Below are 14,620 nucleotides of genomic sequence, written 5' to 3' on the forward strand. Positions count from 1 at the left end.
CTGTGATGATTTCCAATTCCTTTCCTTTTCACTGTTAATTTATTACTTGATTTGAACAACCTGATTAATTTGCAGCATTTACATAGTCATACTCAAGGTGGTAACTGTCATCCCAGCCATATTTTCTGTACCACAGACTCTTCCCTCACCCATTTGTCTCAGAAATACCATTTCTCACAGCCCCTAAGTTCGAGAAGCCGAAATCAGAAGTAGCTGAACAGTCCAGTTCTGTACCATAGGGGCAGGGTGTGCAGATGCAAATGATAATCTGGACGGGCAGCAGCGGGGGAGGGGTGGAGGGCTGGGTGGGGCAGAGAGGAACTGAAAAGGGAAATAGAGACTCTGACAATCTCGGCAAGAGCCTTCAAGAAATTCTTTCATTTCCACAGGAAATCCATTGATGACTCTTGGGTGAGCAACGGCACCTATTTGGAACTTAGGAAAGATTTTGGTTTTTCCAAACTGGACCATCCTGTCTTGTGGTGAAAGAGGAAAGAACAAGGCATCTTTGTGCTTCTCCCACATTTGCTTTCTGAAGCCACCATCTTGTGTCTGTATATTTAAACAATATTATCTAAAATGATCACTTGTGTTTCTTAGCTTAGCATTGTAAGTATTTAAGTATATATTTTCTTCAGTAGGTTTCTTTACAATTTCAAATGTTATCATGATTGTTTATATGAATGTAGAACACCTTGATATTTCTTTTTGTATATAAACTATTTAATAAAAATAAAAGATTGAATGTTAATGTGTGGGTTAAAAAAGAAACTTTAACACTAATTTTCCAAAGGTTAGGAAAATTCTAATTAAATTTATGCCTTATAAAATTAGGTTGTAAAGAAAATCCATCTCTCCCAGGTGCATTAAGAAAAAAGAATACCTAGGGTTACTCACCCATGCATAAGCTACCCAGGTTTATTTTGGTAGCTCAGGTATCTTTTTGCCTCAGATAGCTTTCAAATTGCTCACACAGAACAATTCTGCTGGTGCTGGAGTCTGAAGAATACTCGTATTTGCATTTCAGTGACTGGAGAGAATGGTATAAGATTAGTGAGATATGTTTTTGTATAAGATGGGTGCGGTACCTTCTCGAAGAGGGAAACATTTGAAGTCATCCCTCCCTAAAGTTTCATTGCCTTTGTGCAAAATCATACAGAGAAAGTTGATAATTTGGGAAATCCCTATTTATTAAATATCATAATGAATTCCCAGGCAGACAGTAGGAAATTTCTCCTTAGAGTTAAATTCATTACAAGTTAAAAAAACTGTTTTCTCTTCCTACTCTACCCCAACCTCCCCCACTATTTGCCCACATCTCTGTTGAGTGTGGAATGACCCAATTTAGTGTTAAAATACACAGGGCATTCCACATGGCAGTTTGACTTTCCAGAAGTTTAATAAAGTAGCTGATTGTTTTAAGTAACTCAACACATTTTCCTTAAATACTGTTTTGGTATTTTCTACCTCTTAATAAGCAATGTATATTAGATCTTGTATTAAAAATTTTGACCATCTGCCTTATAGAAAAATGTAGAGAATTGAGTTCTTCCTTTGTGCTGTGTTCTGATAAAGCTTTAAATGTCTTCTTATCCCCTTCCTACACTTTCTTCTTAACTCATATCACTCATTTGTGAGTTTTGCAGCAGTCTTGAATGATACAGATTATAACTACCAAAAGGAGAAGCTTTGCCTTTTTAAATGTGTTAGTGCTGATTACAATAATAGAATATGTGCACTAGTTGAATTTTGTGATCAAAGCAGTTCCAATTTCTGCCCATATTACTTTAAAACCAAAGCTTGAGTTTTAAGCATTTTCCTCTAAAGTCCATAACAGTCCTATGGGATATCAAGTAAAATGATGTGGTAAAAAAAAAATTTCTCCAGAAAACATTTTTATATATTTAAATAACATCAAAGAATGCTGAGTGAAAAATCAAATAAGTAACGAAAAAAGGATGCACTGTTTTTCAGTGTGACACAACTAGTTAGAGAGTGTTCCATTTTCAAAATAGAGTTAAAGTGGATCAGTAGCCTTGTGGAATCTGCAAGTGACTAGCATTTTAAAATAATTGATTCATTAAATATTGCTTTCATCCATTCCATTTTATCAAGATGTCAAGATGAACACAGTGAGAATATCATTTCCATTTCTAATGAAAATGATCAAATTCTTTGGTATGGGCTTTGTTCTTTTCTTTTCAAGCTTGTATCTGCATTCTGCTCACAGACAGGAAGAAGAGGCCTGTGGATTTTAAGGGTACTCCAGGGGAAAACAAATCTCATTTTCACAGTGTGTAGGTAAATGTAGAACTTGGGTAATACTGACTGTGGCAGAGGGTGGCTCAAAACAAGAACAAAACTTGCAGCCTGAGTGGATGTAGCTTTGTCTTGAGGTCTTTGGCAAGTCTTTAATTGTCCCAGTTGCTATTTCTATTGATCTTATGTTTCATTTTATAATCACAAGGATCAAGGGACCAAACATCACCTTTGTAGTCATTTGAGGTGGGAGTGTGGATGAATTTGAATATGTATGCCAATTTTAAAACCTACTAGTACCCACCTCTATAAAGGGTTTTTCTGACATTTAGATGGCTTGGTGATACATCCTATTATAATCCTCAAATTCTCTTGAGGGGGAAACAGCTTCTTTTTTCCTTCAGTCTCTACTCTCAAAAGCACCGTCTCAAACTAGTTTGTATCTCAAACATTTTATATTCTTAAGATGAAGGAAGCAGAAACATGGCATTGTTTTGAGAACTGAGGCAGAACTGACTCTTCGGATTTTGAATCTCCCAATTACGTAATGCCAGTCACTTCATCACTGAAGGTACTCGTTGTAACCTCTGTTTTATTCCTGGTCGTCCCATCCCAAATGTATGGTGAACCGCACAGCTGTTCTTGGAAACGGGACCGTGTGCAGTCCAGTTTCCCACATTACACCACAGGTAATGTGGTGCTGCTGGTCGTCCCAAACTGCGAGAGATGCTTTTCAGGAAGGGGCCACAGTTCCTGTGTAGCCAGGCAGATCTCTGCCTCCCCAGGTCCCAAAGCCTACGATGGTATTTCCTGGAGTCAAATGTAATAATCAAAGTCTCAGTGCAGATTCTTTCTCCATGCCATTCACCTCCTAGAAGCCAGGCTGGTTCTGGTATTAACTAAACAGATGGAGTTCACCTTAGGACAGCTGTCATTATCCCCACAGAATGCCCAGACAGCCCCCACGGCCTCATGTGCTTCCTATGGACTCTCTGGGAGAGTAAAATAGACAAACCATTTATTAAGAAAAATATTTACTTCATTTGGGCTGCTGCTTTTCTCACATACTATTTTTAATTACTTCCAGTAAATCATTGACTTGTGCTTCAAGCACTGTCCTGTGCTTTCCAGATTTATGACGAGTGACCTTGTCCTACTATTAATAATGGCAACACTGAAACAAAAATGATAAAGGTTCTGTTTGGTTGTTGAGCCTTGTTAAAAGTCTAATACTTATTCTGTAAGTTACATTATGCCTTCCAGCTGTCATAGAATTTCCTCAGACCATTTAGTTATGAATAGGAGCAATAAGCAGTTGTATTGACATAATTTATTTAAATGTCTTTAATTTTGATATTAACATTGGCATAACTCTATTTTTGCTACCAAATGATAGCTATTTTCATGTGCTCAATTTTCCCTACATTGTATTAATCTGTTGCTTGGTGTTTGTCTCCATTTTTCTTTTTTGGAAATATAGACCATATAAGTATCTGCAAATTGCAGCAGTCTGAAATGCAAACCATTTTCAGGAACTTTGGTTTTGAGGAATGCAATGATCAGAGGTTGTTAATTTATTTGTGATGATTTTATCTTTGTCTCTTACCCTCAGAGGATACTATTTTTTTTAATGGATTTTGTAAATCTTTCATCTAACTGTTTATAAGGTTATTTTCTGTTTAAAATTCCAGCCTTCCACCCATCCGCCCAGGCCTCCCCCCAAAGCTTGGACTAATTTGCTTTTCCCCCACGTGTAGCTAGTTGACTGAATAAATAACATGGAAAAAGGCTGCCCCTGTCGTTGTGTTTCCAGGTTAATGGGCATATGTGGTTGCTGATGGGACAGAGCAAGACTCTAGCTGAGACTCTTGAGGGAGAAACACACAAGATTCACTAAAGTGATGGGGTTGGAAATAAACAAATACCCCAGGACCCAAAGAAGCCTGGAAACTTTGGCAAAAGTTGCCATATTTTTGGTCTGAACATTTCCAAGATATACTGCAAATGTAGGTCCCCCACCACTGGGACAAGAACCTGAGGGGGGCAGCTGGAGCTCCAGACAGCCCCCAAGAAGCCCCCTCTGTTCAACCCAGCATGTTATGGAAATATCATTATTTTTTGTGTGTCCTAACATGAAAAAGGAAAATGCTGACTACCCACACTAATTTAATGGCCCTGATGAATGGCTGACTCATCTCCTACACCCAAGTTGTGTCCTCTGCAGTACCCTGAACACTTAGCCTTCCCTGAAGTTCCATTTGATTTAGTTCACGTTTACAGTGTCACACATACACTGGATCGCAGAGTTACACACATAAAGTCTTTGCCTCCCCCAAAACACTAAAGAGACAACCAGAAGCCACTCATGAACCTTGATTGGATCCTGGCTTAAAAGAAAAACAAGCTATCAAATATATTTTGAGGACAGTAAGTGACATTTGCATCTAAGCATCATGAAATTATTGCTAACTTTCATATATGTATATGGCATTTGCCTGTTGATCTGTATCAAACCTGCTATTAAAGAAGGATCAACATTATTCCAAATAACAACACTAAAGGAAATCTTAAAAGGCAGCTTTAGACTATTTTAACATTGGCCATTGTTGGAGTAGACATGAAAGCGTCCTAAGGTTTCAACTTGAAGAAGGCAATGAAATTTGAAGGTACAAGTTCTTGGCCTTTAGTTTATGAACTCAGCTGTATTATCTAGTAGAACTGATGAAATATCTGCATTAACATAATTAATGTCCATCTGCTACTGCTGCTGCTGCTAAGTCGCTTCAGTCGTGTCTGACTCTGTGCGACCCAATGGACAGCAGCTCACCAGGCTCCCCTGTCCCTGGGATTCTCCAGGCAAGAATACTGGAGTGGGTTGCCATTTCCTTCAGTGACTGGCAAATCAGGACATCAGGGCCCTAGCTGGTGCCAGTCAGGAGTTTCTTATTACAGACTAATTAGTTGGAGTTCCTTCAGGAAAGGGAAGCCAACTCTGTAGCTCAGGAGATTTTAATGAAGGGTCTGCTGCTGCTAAGTCGCTTCAGTCATGTCCGACTCTGTGCGACCCCATAGACGGCGGCCCACCAGGCTCCCCCATCCCTGGGATTCTCCAGGCAAGAACACTGGAGTGGGTTGCTATTTCCTTCAATGCATGAAAGTGAAAAGTGAAAGTGCAGTTACTCAGTCGTGTCCGACTGCAGGATTAAAGCATATTAGCAACATTGGAGAGTTGTAGCCGCCCCTGCAGAAGTTGGAGCTCTGAGGAGAGGAGGAGCTGTAGTGGAGGGGCATTCTGTCTCTGCCAGAAAATCCAGCTGAGAGTCGGGAAGAACCCTCCCAACCTTGGTCTTCTCCGGCTGCCGTTCTCCCTGGTGGCTGAACCCAACAGGGCAGGGAGCCCCAGAGTGCAGTGCTCAGGCCCAGGACAGGAGGCGGCCCTGGACCAACAAAAAACAAGCACCTGGACCTTATGTTTACCGCCATCTTCTCATATGAGATTTTGGAGGAATTTTCAGTAAGTAAATAGGCTTTGGAGCCTTTCTTTTCTTTTTTTTTTTTTTTAATATAATTTGTTGTGGCTCCCAGTTATCTTCCAAGGATGAATTATGATTAACTGTGCTTTTTAAAAACTGATTCTCCATGATATTATTGTTGTTGTCACACTTAAAATGAGTTAAGGGCAGCCTCTCTTCTTTATTAAATGCCATAGTTTAAACAGCAACCTGGGAAAGACATGTCAGCTAAAGCAGTGATTTCTTTAATTGGCTTCTATGTTGGGAACTTTACACACACACACACACAGAGACACACACACACACACACACACACACACACACACACACACACACACTCTTTCTCTTTTTCTTCCTCTTCCTCTGAGGGTTCAGACCTCACTTAGTCTGTTGACCAGCATTTGCTCACCACAAAGCAGGAACACCACTTTCTAATGTCATGACTGTTCCAGGATTTAGGAAATGGCACGTTGGTAAGAACTGTGTGTTTCTTTTCACAGCATTTCATGCACTCCTTCTGTACTGTCTTTGGGGTGTAAAGGTAGGGGCCCTGACACCTTCCAGGTACTATAACCAAGGCCTGCAGACAGGGAGCGGGCAGCCACTGAGATGGATGTTTTCTCTGAAAAACATTTTCTGATCCAGGAATGGCCCCAGACACTGGTAATACACAGCCTTCCTCCTTGAGAAGCTTCCAGTCTGCTGGGAGGCCAGTGGTCAGTGATTAATCACAGAGTTTAAGCACGCCCCCGGGTGTGGTAAGAAGATGCCCAAATGAGGGGAGTGGTGCGGTGGATGGAGAGGAGGGCGGCCCTCAGGGCCGGTGAAGGAAGGAGTGGGCTTGGTGGCCCGAAAGTCAGGGGCAGGGGGATGAGGAACCGCGAGTGACTCAGCTGCTCTGCCTGCCAGCTAAACTGCAGCGCCGCTCCCCAACCAGCGTCACAGTGAAATTTTTGAGGTGTCGCAGTACGTGGTGTTTCCTCAGCCTGGAGCCATGGGACAAGGGTTGGAAGGAGGCAGGTCGTGCTTAGGCGCCCAAGCGGGCCAAGGAAATCCCCCCAGAGGATTTCCACATAAGCCCCCATGTCCCCCTCGCCATATATCCAAGCGCAGTTTAGTGAAGAAAAGGGAGGCCAAGCCTGGGAAACCTGAGAGTTTCACCATCTTCCCAGAAGTGACTGAGAATTGCCAGAACAGACTATCCAAATTATCAGACTTAATTTCTTTCCGTAATTTTTTACTGTGGTAAAATATACTGATAAGTGGGCTTCCCTGGTGGTTCAGATGATAAAGAATCCAGTTGAAATGCAGGAGACCTGGGTTCAATCCCTGGGTCGGTAAGATCCCCTGGAGAAGGGAATGGTTCCCCATCCCTGTATTTTCACCTGGAGAATCCTGTGGACAGAGAAACCTGGCTGGCTACAGTTCATGGAGTCACAGAGGGTCAGACACGGCTGAGTGACCAACACACGTGCACACACACATATTGATACATAATGTTTTAACATTTTCACCATTTTCCCCCAGTTTTATTGAGCTTTGTTAGATGTATGGCACCTTGTAAGTTTAAGGTATAGAGCATAATGGCTTGACTTACATATCTTGTGACATGATCATTAACATAAGTTTAGTTGGCATCCATCTTCTCATATAGGTACAAAAAAAGACCAAAAAAAAATGTTTTTTTCCTTATGATAGATAACTCTTGGGATCTACTCTCTCAAAAACTTGCAAGTTTACCATACAGCAGAGCTGGCTCTAGTCATGTTAGATATTACACTTCCAGTAGTTACAGCTCAAAGTTTGTACATTTTTAAGTGTAAAAGTCAGTGGCATTAAGTGCATTCACGCTGTTGTGTGACCATCACCATTCTCCATCTCCAGAATCTTTTTCATCATCTCCTACTGAGATTCTGTATCTGTCTAGACTAAACAAAATTAAACCTTGAGTTGTTTTTCTTGCTAGCCAATAGGTGAAGGGCTCATGAGGAAGACCACATCAGTTACCCACAAGGTGAAAGAACTAATTTCTCTCACTTCTGAGTTATAGTGTTGCAGTTTTGCAGACTCACTATGGAAGCATTGCTGCTGCTGCTGCTGCTAAGTCGCTTCAGTCATGTCTGACTCTGTGCGACCCAGTGGACAGCAGCCCACCAGGCTCCCCCGTCCCTGGGATTCTCCAGGCAAGAACACTGGAGTGGGTTGCCATTTCCTTCTCCAATGCATGAAAGTGAAAAGTGAAAGGGAAGTCGCTCAGTCATGTCTGACTCTTAGCAACCCCATGGACTGCAGCCCACCAGGCTCCTCCTCCGTCCATGGGATTTTCCAGGCAAGAGTACAGGAGTGGGGTGCCATTGCCTTCTCCAATGGAAGCATTACCACAGCCCTATTTAGGCAATCCCCATTTAATGGAAGTGTTTATTGAGAACCAGAAGTTAACAATTTGACCAAACTCTCCCAACTTCTTAATAGCAGTGAGGGGATATGAGTGCCTGTCTGGCATGTTTCAAAATCCAGCTCCTCTTGCTACAGAAAGAGAGGGAAACAGGGAGATCCCAACACCCTTTTCCCTTCCAAATCCTTATTCTCTAATTTTAGTCCCAAAGGTCTTTGAAGCTGACATAGGGAGCTCGTTGAACAGGAAAAGAACTCTGGGATGAGACTTGGGAACTTAATTCTAGTTAATGGTAAAACTTGAGTAGGTCACTTATCCACAAATCTCACATGGCCCCAACGTCAAATGGACAAATTATTACTAAATGTCTCTCTGTGCTGCCAGATTGTGATCTTAAGAATAGGTAGGAATGTTCTTGGTCAATCAGTAAATATTCATGAGCACCAAACACATGCCTGACATAACCCCTGCCCCCATGGAACTTACCTACATGTTGGAGAATCTGCCCTAAATTACTCTTTTCTATTTTATCCTAAAAATGGGAAGTATTTGGCCATGTGGAAGAATTACATTGCTTATTTAGAAAACTGTCAGATTCTGAATCATCAAACTTTTGTAGAATCAAAATAATCCAAGAGTGAATAATAGGCTGCAAAGTCTATTGATATGGTCCTTTGCCTACACATTCATCCAGTCAACAATACAGGGAATGCAGGAGAGATTTTGAAAATTAAGTTTTCTGTTCTTGTGGAGCATAGAGTCTGGTGGGGGCAGAGAGTGGTGGCTGGAGGTGGAGACATTGAGCTCATAAACAGGCAGATGAGTGGTGTGACGGATGTAAAAGTGCTATGGAGGAAAATATTCAAAAAGAGTCGAGAAGGAAGATGAATATTTCAATACAAATACAAGTCTAAAGCAGGGATGTGTCTGGTGAGAGGAAGGAAGCCAGTGCAGGTGGAGCACGTTGAGTTGGGAGAGGATGCAAATCCAAATTAGGGCAGGGAGGTACTTGGGGTCAGAAGATTTTGGTTTTTGCCAAGTGGGATTAAAAGTCAATAAAGGGTTTTGAGAAGAGGAATGATATGATTTGACTTATAATTTTAAAGGGTCATCTGATTGCAGGGGCCATAGGTGGACACAAGGAGCCAGTTTGGAGGTTGTTGGGCTCATTCAGAGAGAAATAGTGAAGGTTTGGACCAGGGTGAAAGTAGTGGAAGGGGAGGGAAGCAGAAAGAAACAAAATGCTCTGAAGATGCAATCAACAGGATTGGCCAGAGTTAAGTTTGGGATGTGGGAGGAAAGAAGTCAAGGATGACTCCAAGGTCCGGGGTCTGAGCCACTAGAAGGATGAAGTTTCTGTGAACTGAGATAAGGAAGACTATGAGCAGAGCAGATTTGGGTGCTCTGATGAAAAAATTAGGTGGTAACTTTTTTCGAGAGTCCTTTTAAGTAGGCAGCTGGATACAAGTGCAGTACAGGGTAATGCATCAGGCTTGAGTTGTTGACACCCTGTACATTTGACAAAAGACTGGACCTCAACCATCTCTTGTGAGATACCCTCTAAGCCCTTGGAATATCCCTGGGACTTTGGACCATGCTAAATAGTTTGTGGTAAAATGGGGTTATGGTGGGGACTTTAGGCCACACTGTATCAGTCTGACCTCTGGAAGAGCTGGAAACTATAATCAGCCACATTGGTGCTCCATGCCAAAGTGACCGGCCCTGGACACCAAGGCTTCCCTGGTTGACGATACTCTGAATATCTGGTCACACATTTTTGATAGGATTGCTCAAGTGAGAAATACCAGGGAGATTTAAGACTCCTCCACCTCCCTCATGCCCACATTCATGGGCCTGAGTCCTGCCCAGTCCACCACCTGAGAAGTTCCTCTTCCTTACCAACAGCACTGTCTCTTGCCAGCCCTCCCAGAGGTCAAACTGATACAGCATGGCCCAAAGGAAACTTGATGGTTCCTGCCTGGCCTAATGGAGCCCCTGTCTGCAGTCCCAGTGCCACCTCCCCATCCTCTAAGCCACAACCAGAGTGGTTTTCCTAAGCTCTGGTCACAACATTAATCTCTTTAAAGTACATCTTTGCTCAGAACATCTCAACATGGCATGTGTGCAACACAGTGGTCACAAGTCCAGCCTTTGAAGTCAGAGACGGGTTTGTTCCCTGTTTCCTCTGTTCTGCCCTGGAGCTCACCCCCAAGGGGTGTTACAAGGATCACCTGCTGCTGCCATTTACTGATGGCTTACACCATGCCAATCCCCACTCTTAAGGTTCCCTAAGTGTCCCCATGTCACTAAGGAGGAAATGGAGACCTAGGCTGAGGAACTTGCTTACAATCGCAGTCTCAGACTCGAAAAAGCCATGATTCAAGTGTTCTCAGCCCCTAAAACAGCAGTTCCCAGAAAGTGATCTGGCGCCCCTGCAACCTCTCAGTACCCATTCAAGGTGCACGAGGGCTAAAATATTTTCATAATCCCATTAAGACACTATTTTCCCTTTCCACTTTCCCTCTTGAATGTACAGAGGGATTTTCCAGAGGCTGTATGACATGTGAATGTGCAAGGTTAATGCAGAAGCAGATGAGAAGTCAGTGTCTTCTTTTAAGCCAGACAGGATATTTGGAAAAATATAAAACAATGCTATTCTTCCCTCTAATATTTTTTGTGCTAGAGATTCTGGTTGTATTTAAAAGTATGTTTTTATGTTAACATATAATGGTATATTATCCATAGTTTTCAGAATTAATATTTCTCAGTTTGAACTACTAATACTGTAAATATCAATAGATATATATAACCTACATAAATAAAAGCTCTCTGGGGTTCTCTCTAATTTTTAAGAGCATGAAGGTCTTTTAAGAGCATACAGTCTTTAAGAGGATATTTAAACTTGCGACCAAATAGTGTAAGAAACATAGTAGTATGCTGTACATAATATATATAAATTATAGTGTCTGATGGAGAATGAGGGCTCAATAAGTTGTTTTTACTATTTTATCTGATGCTGTAAATGAATAATATGTGTACTGGCCCAGGACTACTCTGTGCTTCACTTCCCCTCATGCATTCCTCTCCCCTGTTTTATTGAATTGCCTATATTCTCAGATTCCCAAGCTTTGCACAATCTGTCCCTCTCGGAGAAGGATCTCTCCCACCACATCTACCAAACTCACCTTCTCCCTTTCAAACCTCAGCTTAGGCATCTCTACCTTTTAGAAAGTGCCTGGAGCTGCGTTCTAGAGCTGGGTTCTATACCCCTAACTCTCTGTCCAGGACCTTTCAATATACGTACTGACTAGAGCAGAAAGTCATGGGGACTTTGCTGATTTCCTTGGAAGAGGAAGATTTTTGTTACTGCCCATTCACTGCAGTTGAGGAAGAGGCCTTCTTCCTGGAACACAGCCATTTCCCATCACCAGAATGATAATTGCAAAGATCATGGCCTAGGCCAATGCTTCCCCAAACGTGGCCTAAATCCCCTGCTGAGATGCATATTAACATGCAGATTCCTTCCCCCATCCATGACCTACTGAATCACACTCCCTGAGAATACGATTTTTTGTTAAACTTTTTTTCTTTCTCTGTATTTGTTTTAAAGTTTTATTGGAGTATAGTTGATTTATAATGTTGATAGTTTCAGGTATATGGCAAAGTGATTCTGTTATACATCTATTCATTCATTTTCAGATTCTTTACCCACATAGGTTATTATAGAATATTGAGTATACTTCCCTATGCTATACACTGGGTTCCTGTTGGTATATATGGTACTGTGTGCATGCTAACACCAAGCTCCTAATTTATTCTCCGCACCCCACCATGTTTCCCCTTTGGTAACCATAAGGGTTTTTTTAATCTATGAGTCTATTTCTGTTTCATAAATAAGTTCATGTGTATCATTTTAAAAATTAGACTCCATGTATGAATAATATCATATGATATTTGTCTTTAACTTCACTTGGTATGATAATCTCTGGCACCATCCATGTTGCTGCAAATGTCATTATTTCATTCTTTTTTATGGTTGAGTAAATATTCTATTAAATATATATATGTACCACATCTTCCTATCCATTCCTCTGTCAATAGAAAATATGATTTTTTTAATAACAAAGTCTTATTTTGATTTGGTGATTCTTACATGGACAAGGTCTGAAAATTGTGAGTCTGAGTAAACTCTGGGGGTTGGTGATGGACAAGGAGGCCTGGCGTGCTGGAGTCCATGGGGTCGCAAAGAGTCAGACGACTGAGTGACTGAACTGAACTGCAGTGCCATCCATTAGGGAGATAATGATGACTAAGAATTTTACTACAGTGAGAAAGGAAATAACTTACAGTGAATATTTATCATGCAGGTGACGTTGGACTTGGTTTGAATGGGCATTTTTAGGTAGAGAAACGCAGCAAAGCTATTCCAGGCAAGGAGTATATCATGTGTAATGGAAAAGAAGCCCAAAATTGGGGGGCAAAGACAGAGAAAGACACAAAACCATCTGTATCCTTCTTTGATGTTATGTACAACCAAGAAACTTTGTGAATATTAATTTGGCTATTTAACTGCTATGTGCTGGATGATAAGCATGAGCTTCCCAGGAATGAGAGAGAGATTTGTGCATTTTGGACTACAAATCAATAAACTGATTTCCTGATTTGTAAACTGACCTTTTGATTAAGGTGAATCAATACCCCAGGGGTTTCCCTGGTGGCTCAGATGGTAAAGAATCTACCTACAATGCAGGAGACCCAGGTTTCATCCCTGGGTTGGGAAGATTTCCCTGGAGAAGAAAATGGCAACCCATTTCAGTATTCTTATCTGGGAAATTTCATGGGCAGAGGAGCCTAGCGGGCTATAGTCCATGGAGTCACAAACAGTCAGACACGACTGAGCAGCTAAGTACTTAACACCCCAGAATGTGTCAGGTGGCAAAATTCTAATTTTGTTTTCTAATCCAGTTTTTAATCTGTAACACTGAGGCCTTAAATGTAAGAGGTACCCTTGGAGGTCAGCTAGAGAAGAGCCAGCTGACCTCATAGCATCTTGTAGTGGACACTATAGTATACTTTCCAAAGCTGCTATTTTGTCCTCCTTCCTGCTGATAATGAGCACTTTGATTCTGTTCAGATATGGACAACCTTGTATTTGAAGGGAAACCAAGCCCTATGTGCCAGGTCCTCCTCTTCCCAGTGACTGACTTAGGAATGGGCTTGGGATGATGAGACAGGGGAAAAAAACCTTCTGGCAGCTTGAGACATGTCTTCCAGTCTCACAAAGGGACTAAAGAGAGGGTCATTTCCTTTCCATCCCTGACTGGCTGGGTGAATTGTTTCTGTAGTCAACCTGAAACCAGGAAGAGGCAAGTCTGAGGCCAATACCAGGGGGCTGAGGATGGCAGTGAGAAAAGGCAGTCTGCGCTATAGATGACGTCACTGCGTCTCTGAGTTGGCCACCCTGAACCCTCTCTACTTGTGTGCACCTTAACATATGAGATGGCAAATGTCCTTATTTGTTAGGTTATTTTAGGGTGTCTTTTTTTTCCAGCTGAATGTACACTAATGGCACCCCACTGACACAGACACTCAGACACAACATACTAGTGGTTTGGCCAAAAAGTTTGTTCATGTTCTGTGGAAAAACCCAAACAAACTTACTGGCCAACTCCATACTTAATCACTCCCCTAACCTGGGAACTGAAATTAGGTGTCGCAGGGAACGTTGTAGCAGCCTTACTGCTGAGCCTCTACAAACTGAGATATATTTATGCAACTAGAAGATGATTTAGAATCCCACCTACTTCTGTTGATAAGATTATCTTTTCCTGCACAGGGACAGGTTAATCCTCCTCCTGCGCACCTCTCTGTTGCTACCTCTGCCACTCTGCAGTTACCAACAACTTTGTTATTGGGTGACCTTTTCTCTCTCATGGCTTCTGTTTGCTCATAGTTTCTGCTGCCTGATTTTTCTCTGAATATCTTTCAGCTTCTGCAACAGACAACTTAATGTATCTGCATTTCAATTTTTCTAGAAAAGGGTCACAGCCCAGTCATATCAGGAGAGGGACCAGGTTAGAGCTAGGATTCAACTCGGTCTCAGCCTCATCGATTGCTGACAACACTATAAGTTGACTGCACTTGGGTCCTAGGTCCAGCCCGATTCTACCTGGTGGTGCCCTGGGTGGATGGTCACATGGTACAATGTGCCAATTTATGCAGTAAGAACCATGTAGAAAGCAACTGTGGAGAGTAAGGAGCATCATGAAGTGTTATCTGTTCAGTACTAGGGCAGCTTGCCAGATGTCCTGCCTATACTAATTCTCCTGTTATTCCAAAATCATAGAAGTTTTGGCCGGATGTGTGTTTACCCAGCTAATGACACTTCCCAGACTCCTGCTAGGTATGGCCAAGTGACTATATTCTGATTCAAATACTGTAAGTAGAAGTGTTT

At 41.9% G+C, this 14,620-nt stretch overlaps 2 protein-coding genes across 10 annotated transcripts in view; both read left to right on the forward strand.

Moving 5' to 3' along the window:
- OSBPL3 (oxysterol binding protein like 3) overlaps nucleotides 1-4,049 on the forward strand; it is a 196,352-nt gene extending 192,303 nt beyond the window's left edge. For all 9 annotated transcript variants that reach the window (XM_042248661.2, XM_060415042.1, XM_027968666.3 and 6 more), the window contains one exon: nucleotides 390-4,049. In XM_042248661.2, coding sequence (XP_042104595.1) covers nucleotides 390-486 — 97 coding nt within the window. In that variant the 3' untranslated portion in view covers nucleotides 487-4,049. The remainder of the gene's footprint in view (nucleotides 1-389) is intronic.
- A 1,470-nt stretch (nucleotides 4,050-5,519) lies between these two features.
- GSDME (gasdermin E) overlaps nucleotides 5,520-14,620 on the forward strand; it is a 147,578-nt gene continuing 138,477 nt past the window's right edge. Inside the window, exon 1 of the mRNA XM_042248667.2 lies at nucleotides 5,520-5,773. The gene's annotated coding sequence lies outside the window, so the exon portion shown is untranslated. The remainder of the gene's footprint in view (nucleotides 5,774-14,620) is intronic.

The sequence above is a fragment of the Ovis aries genome, chromosome 4, assembly GCF_016772045.2.
Source record: "Ovis aries strain OAR_USU_Benz2616 breed Rambouillet chromosome 4, ARS-UI_Ramb_v3.0, whole genome shotgun sequence".
Classification (NCBI taxonomy): domain Eukaryota; kingdom Metazoa; phylum Chordata; class Mammalia; order Artiodactyla; family Bovidae; genus Ovis; species Ovis aries.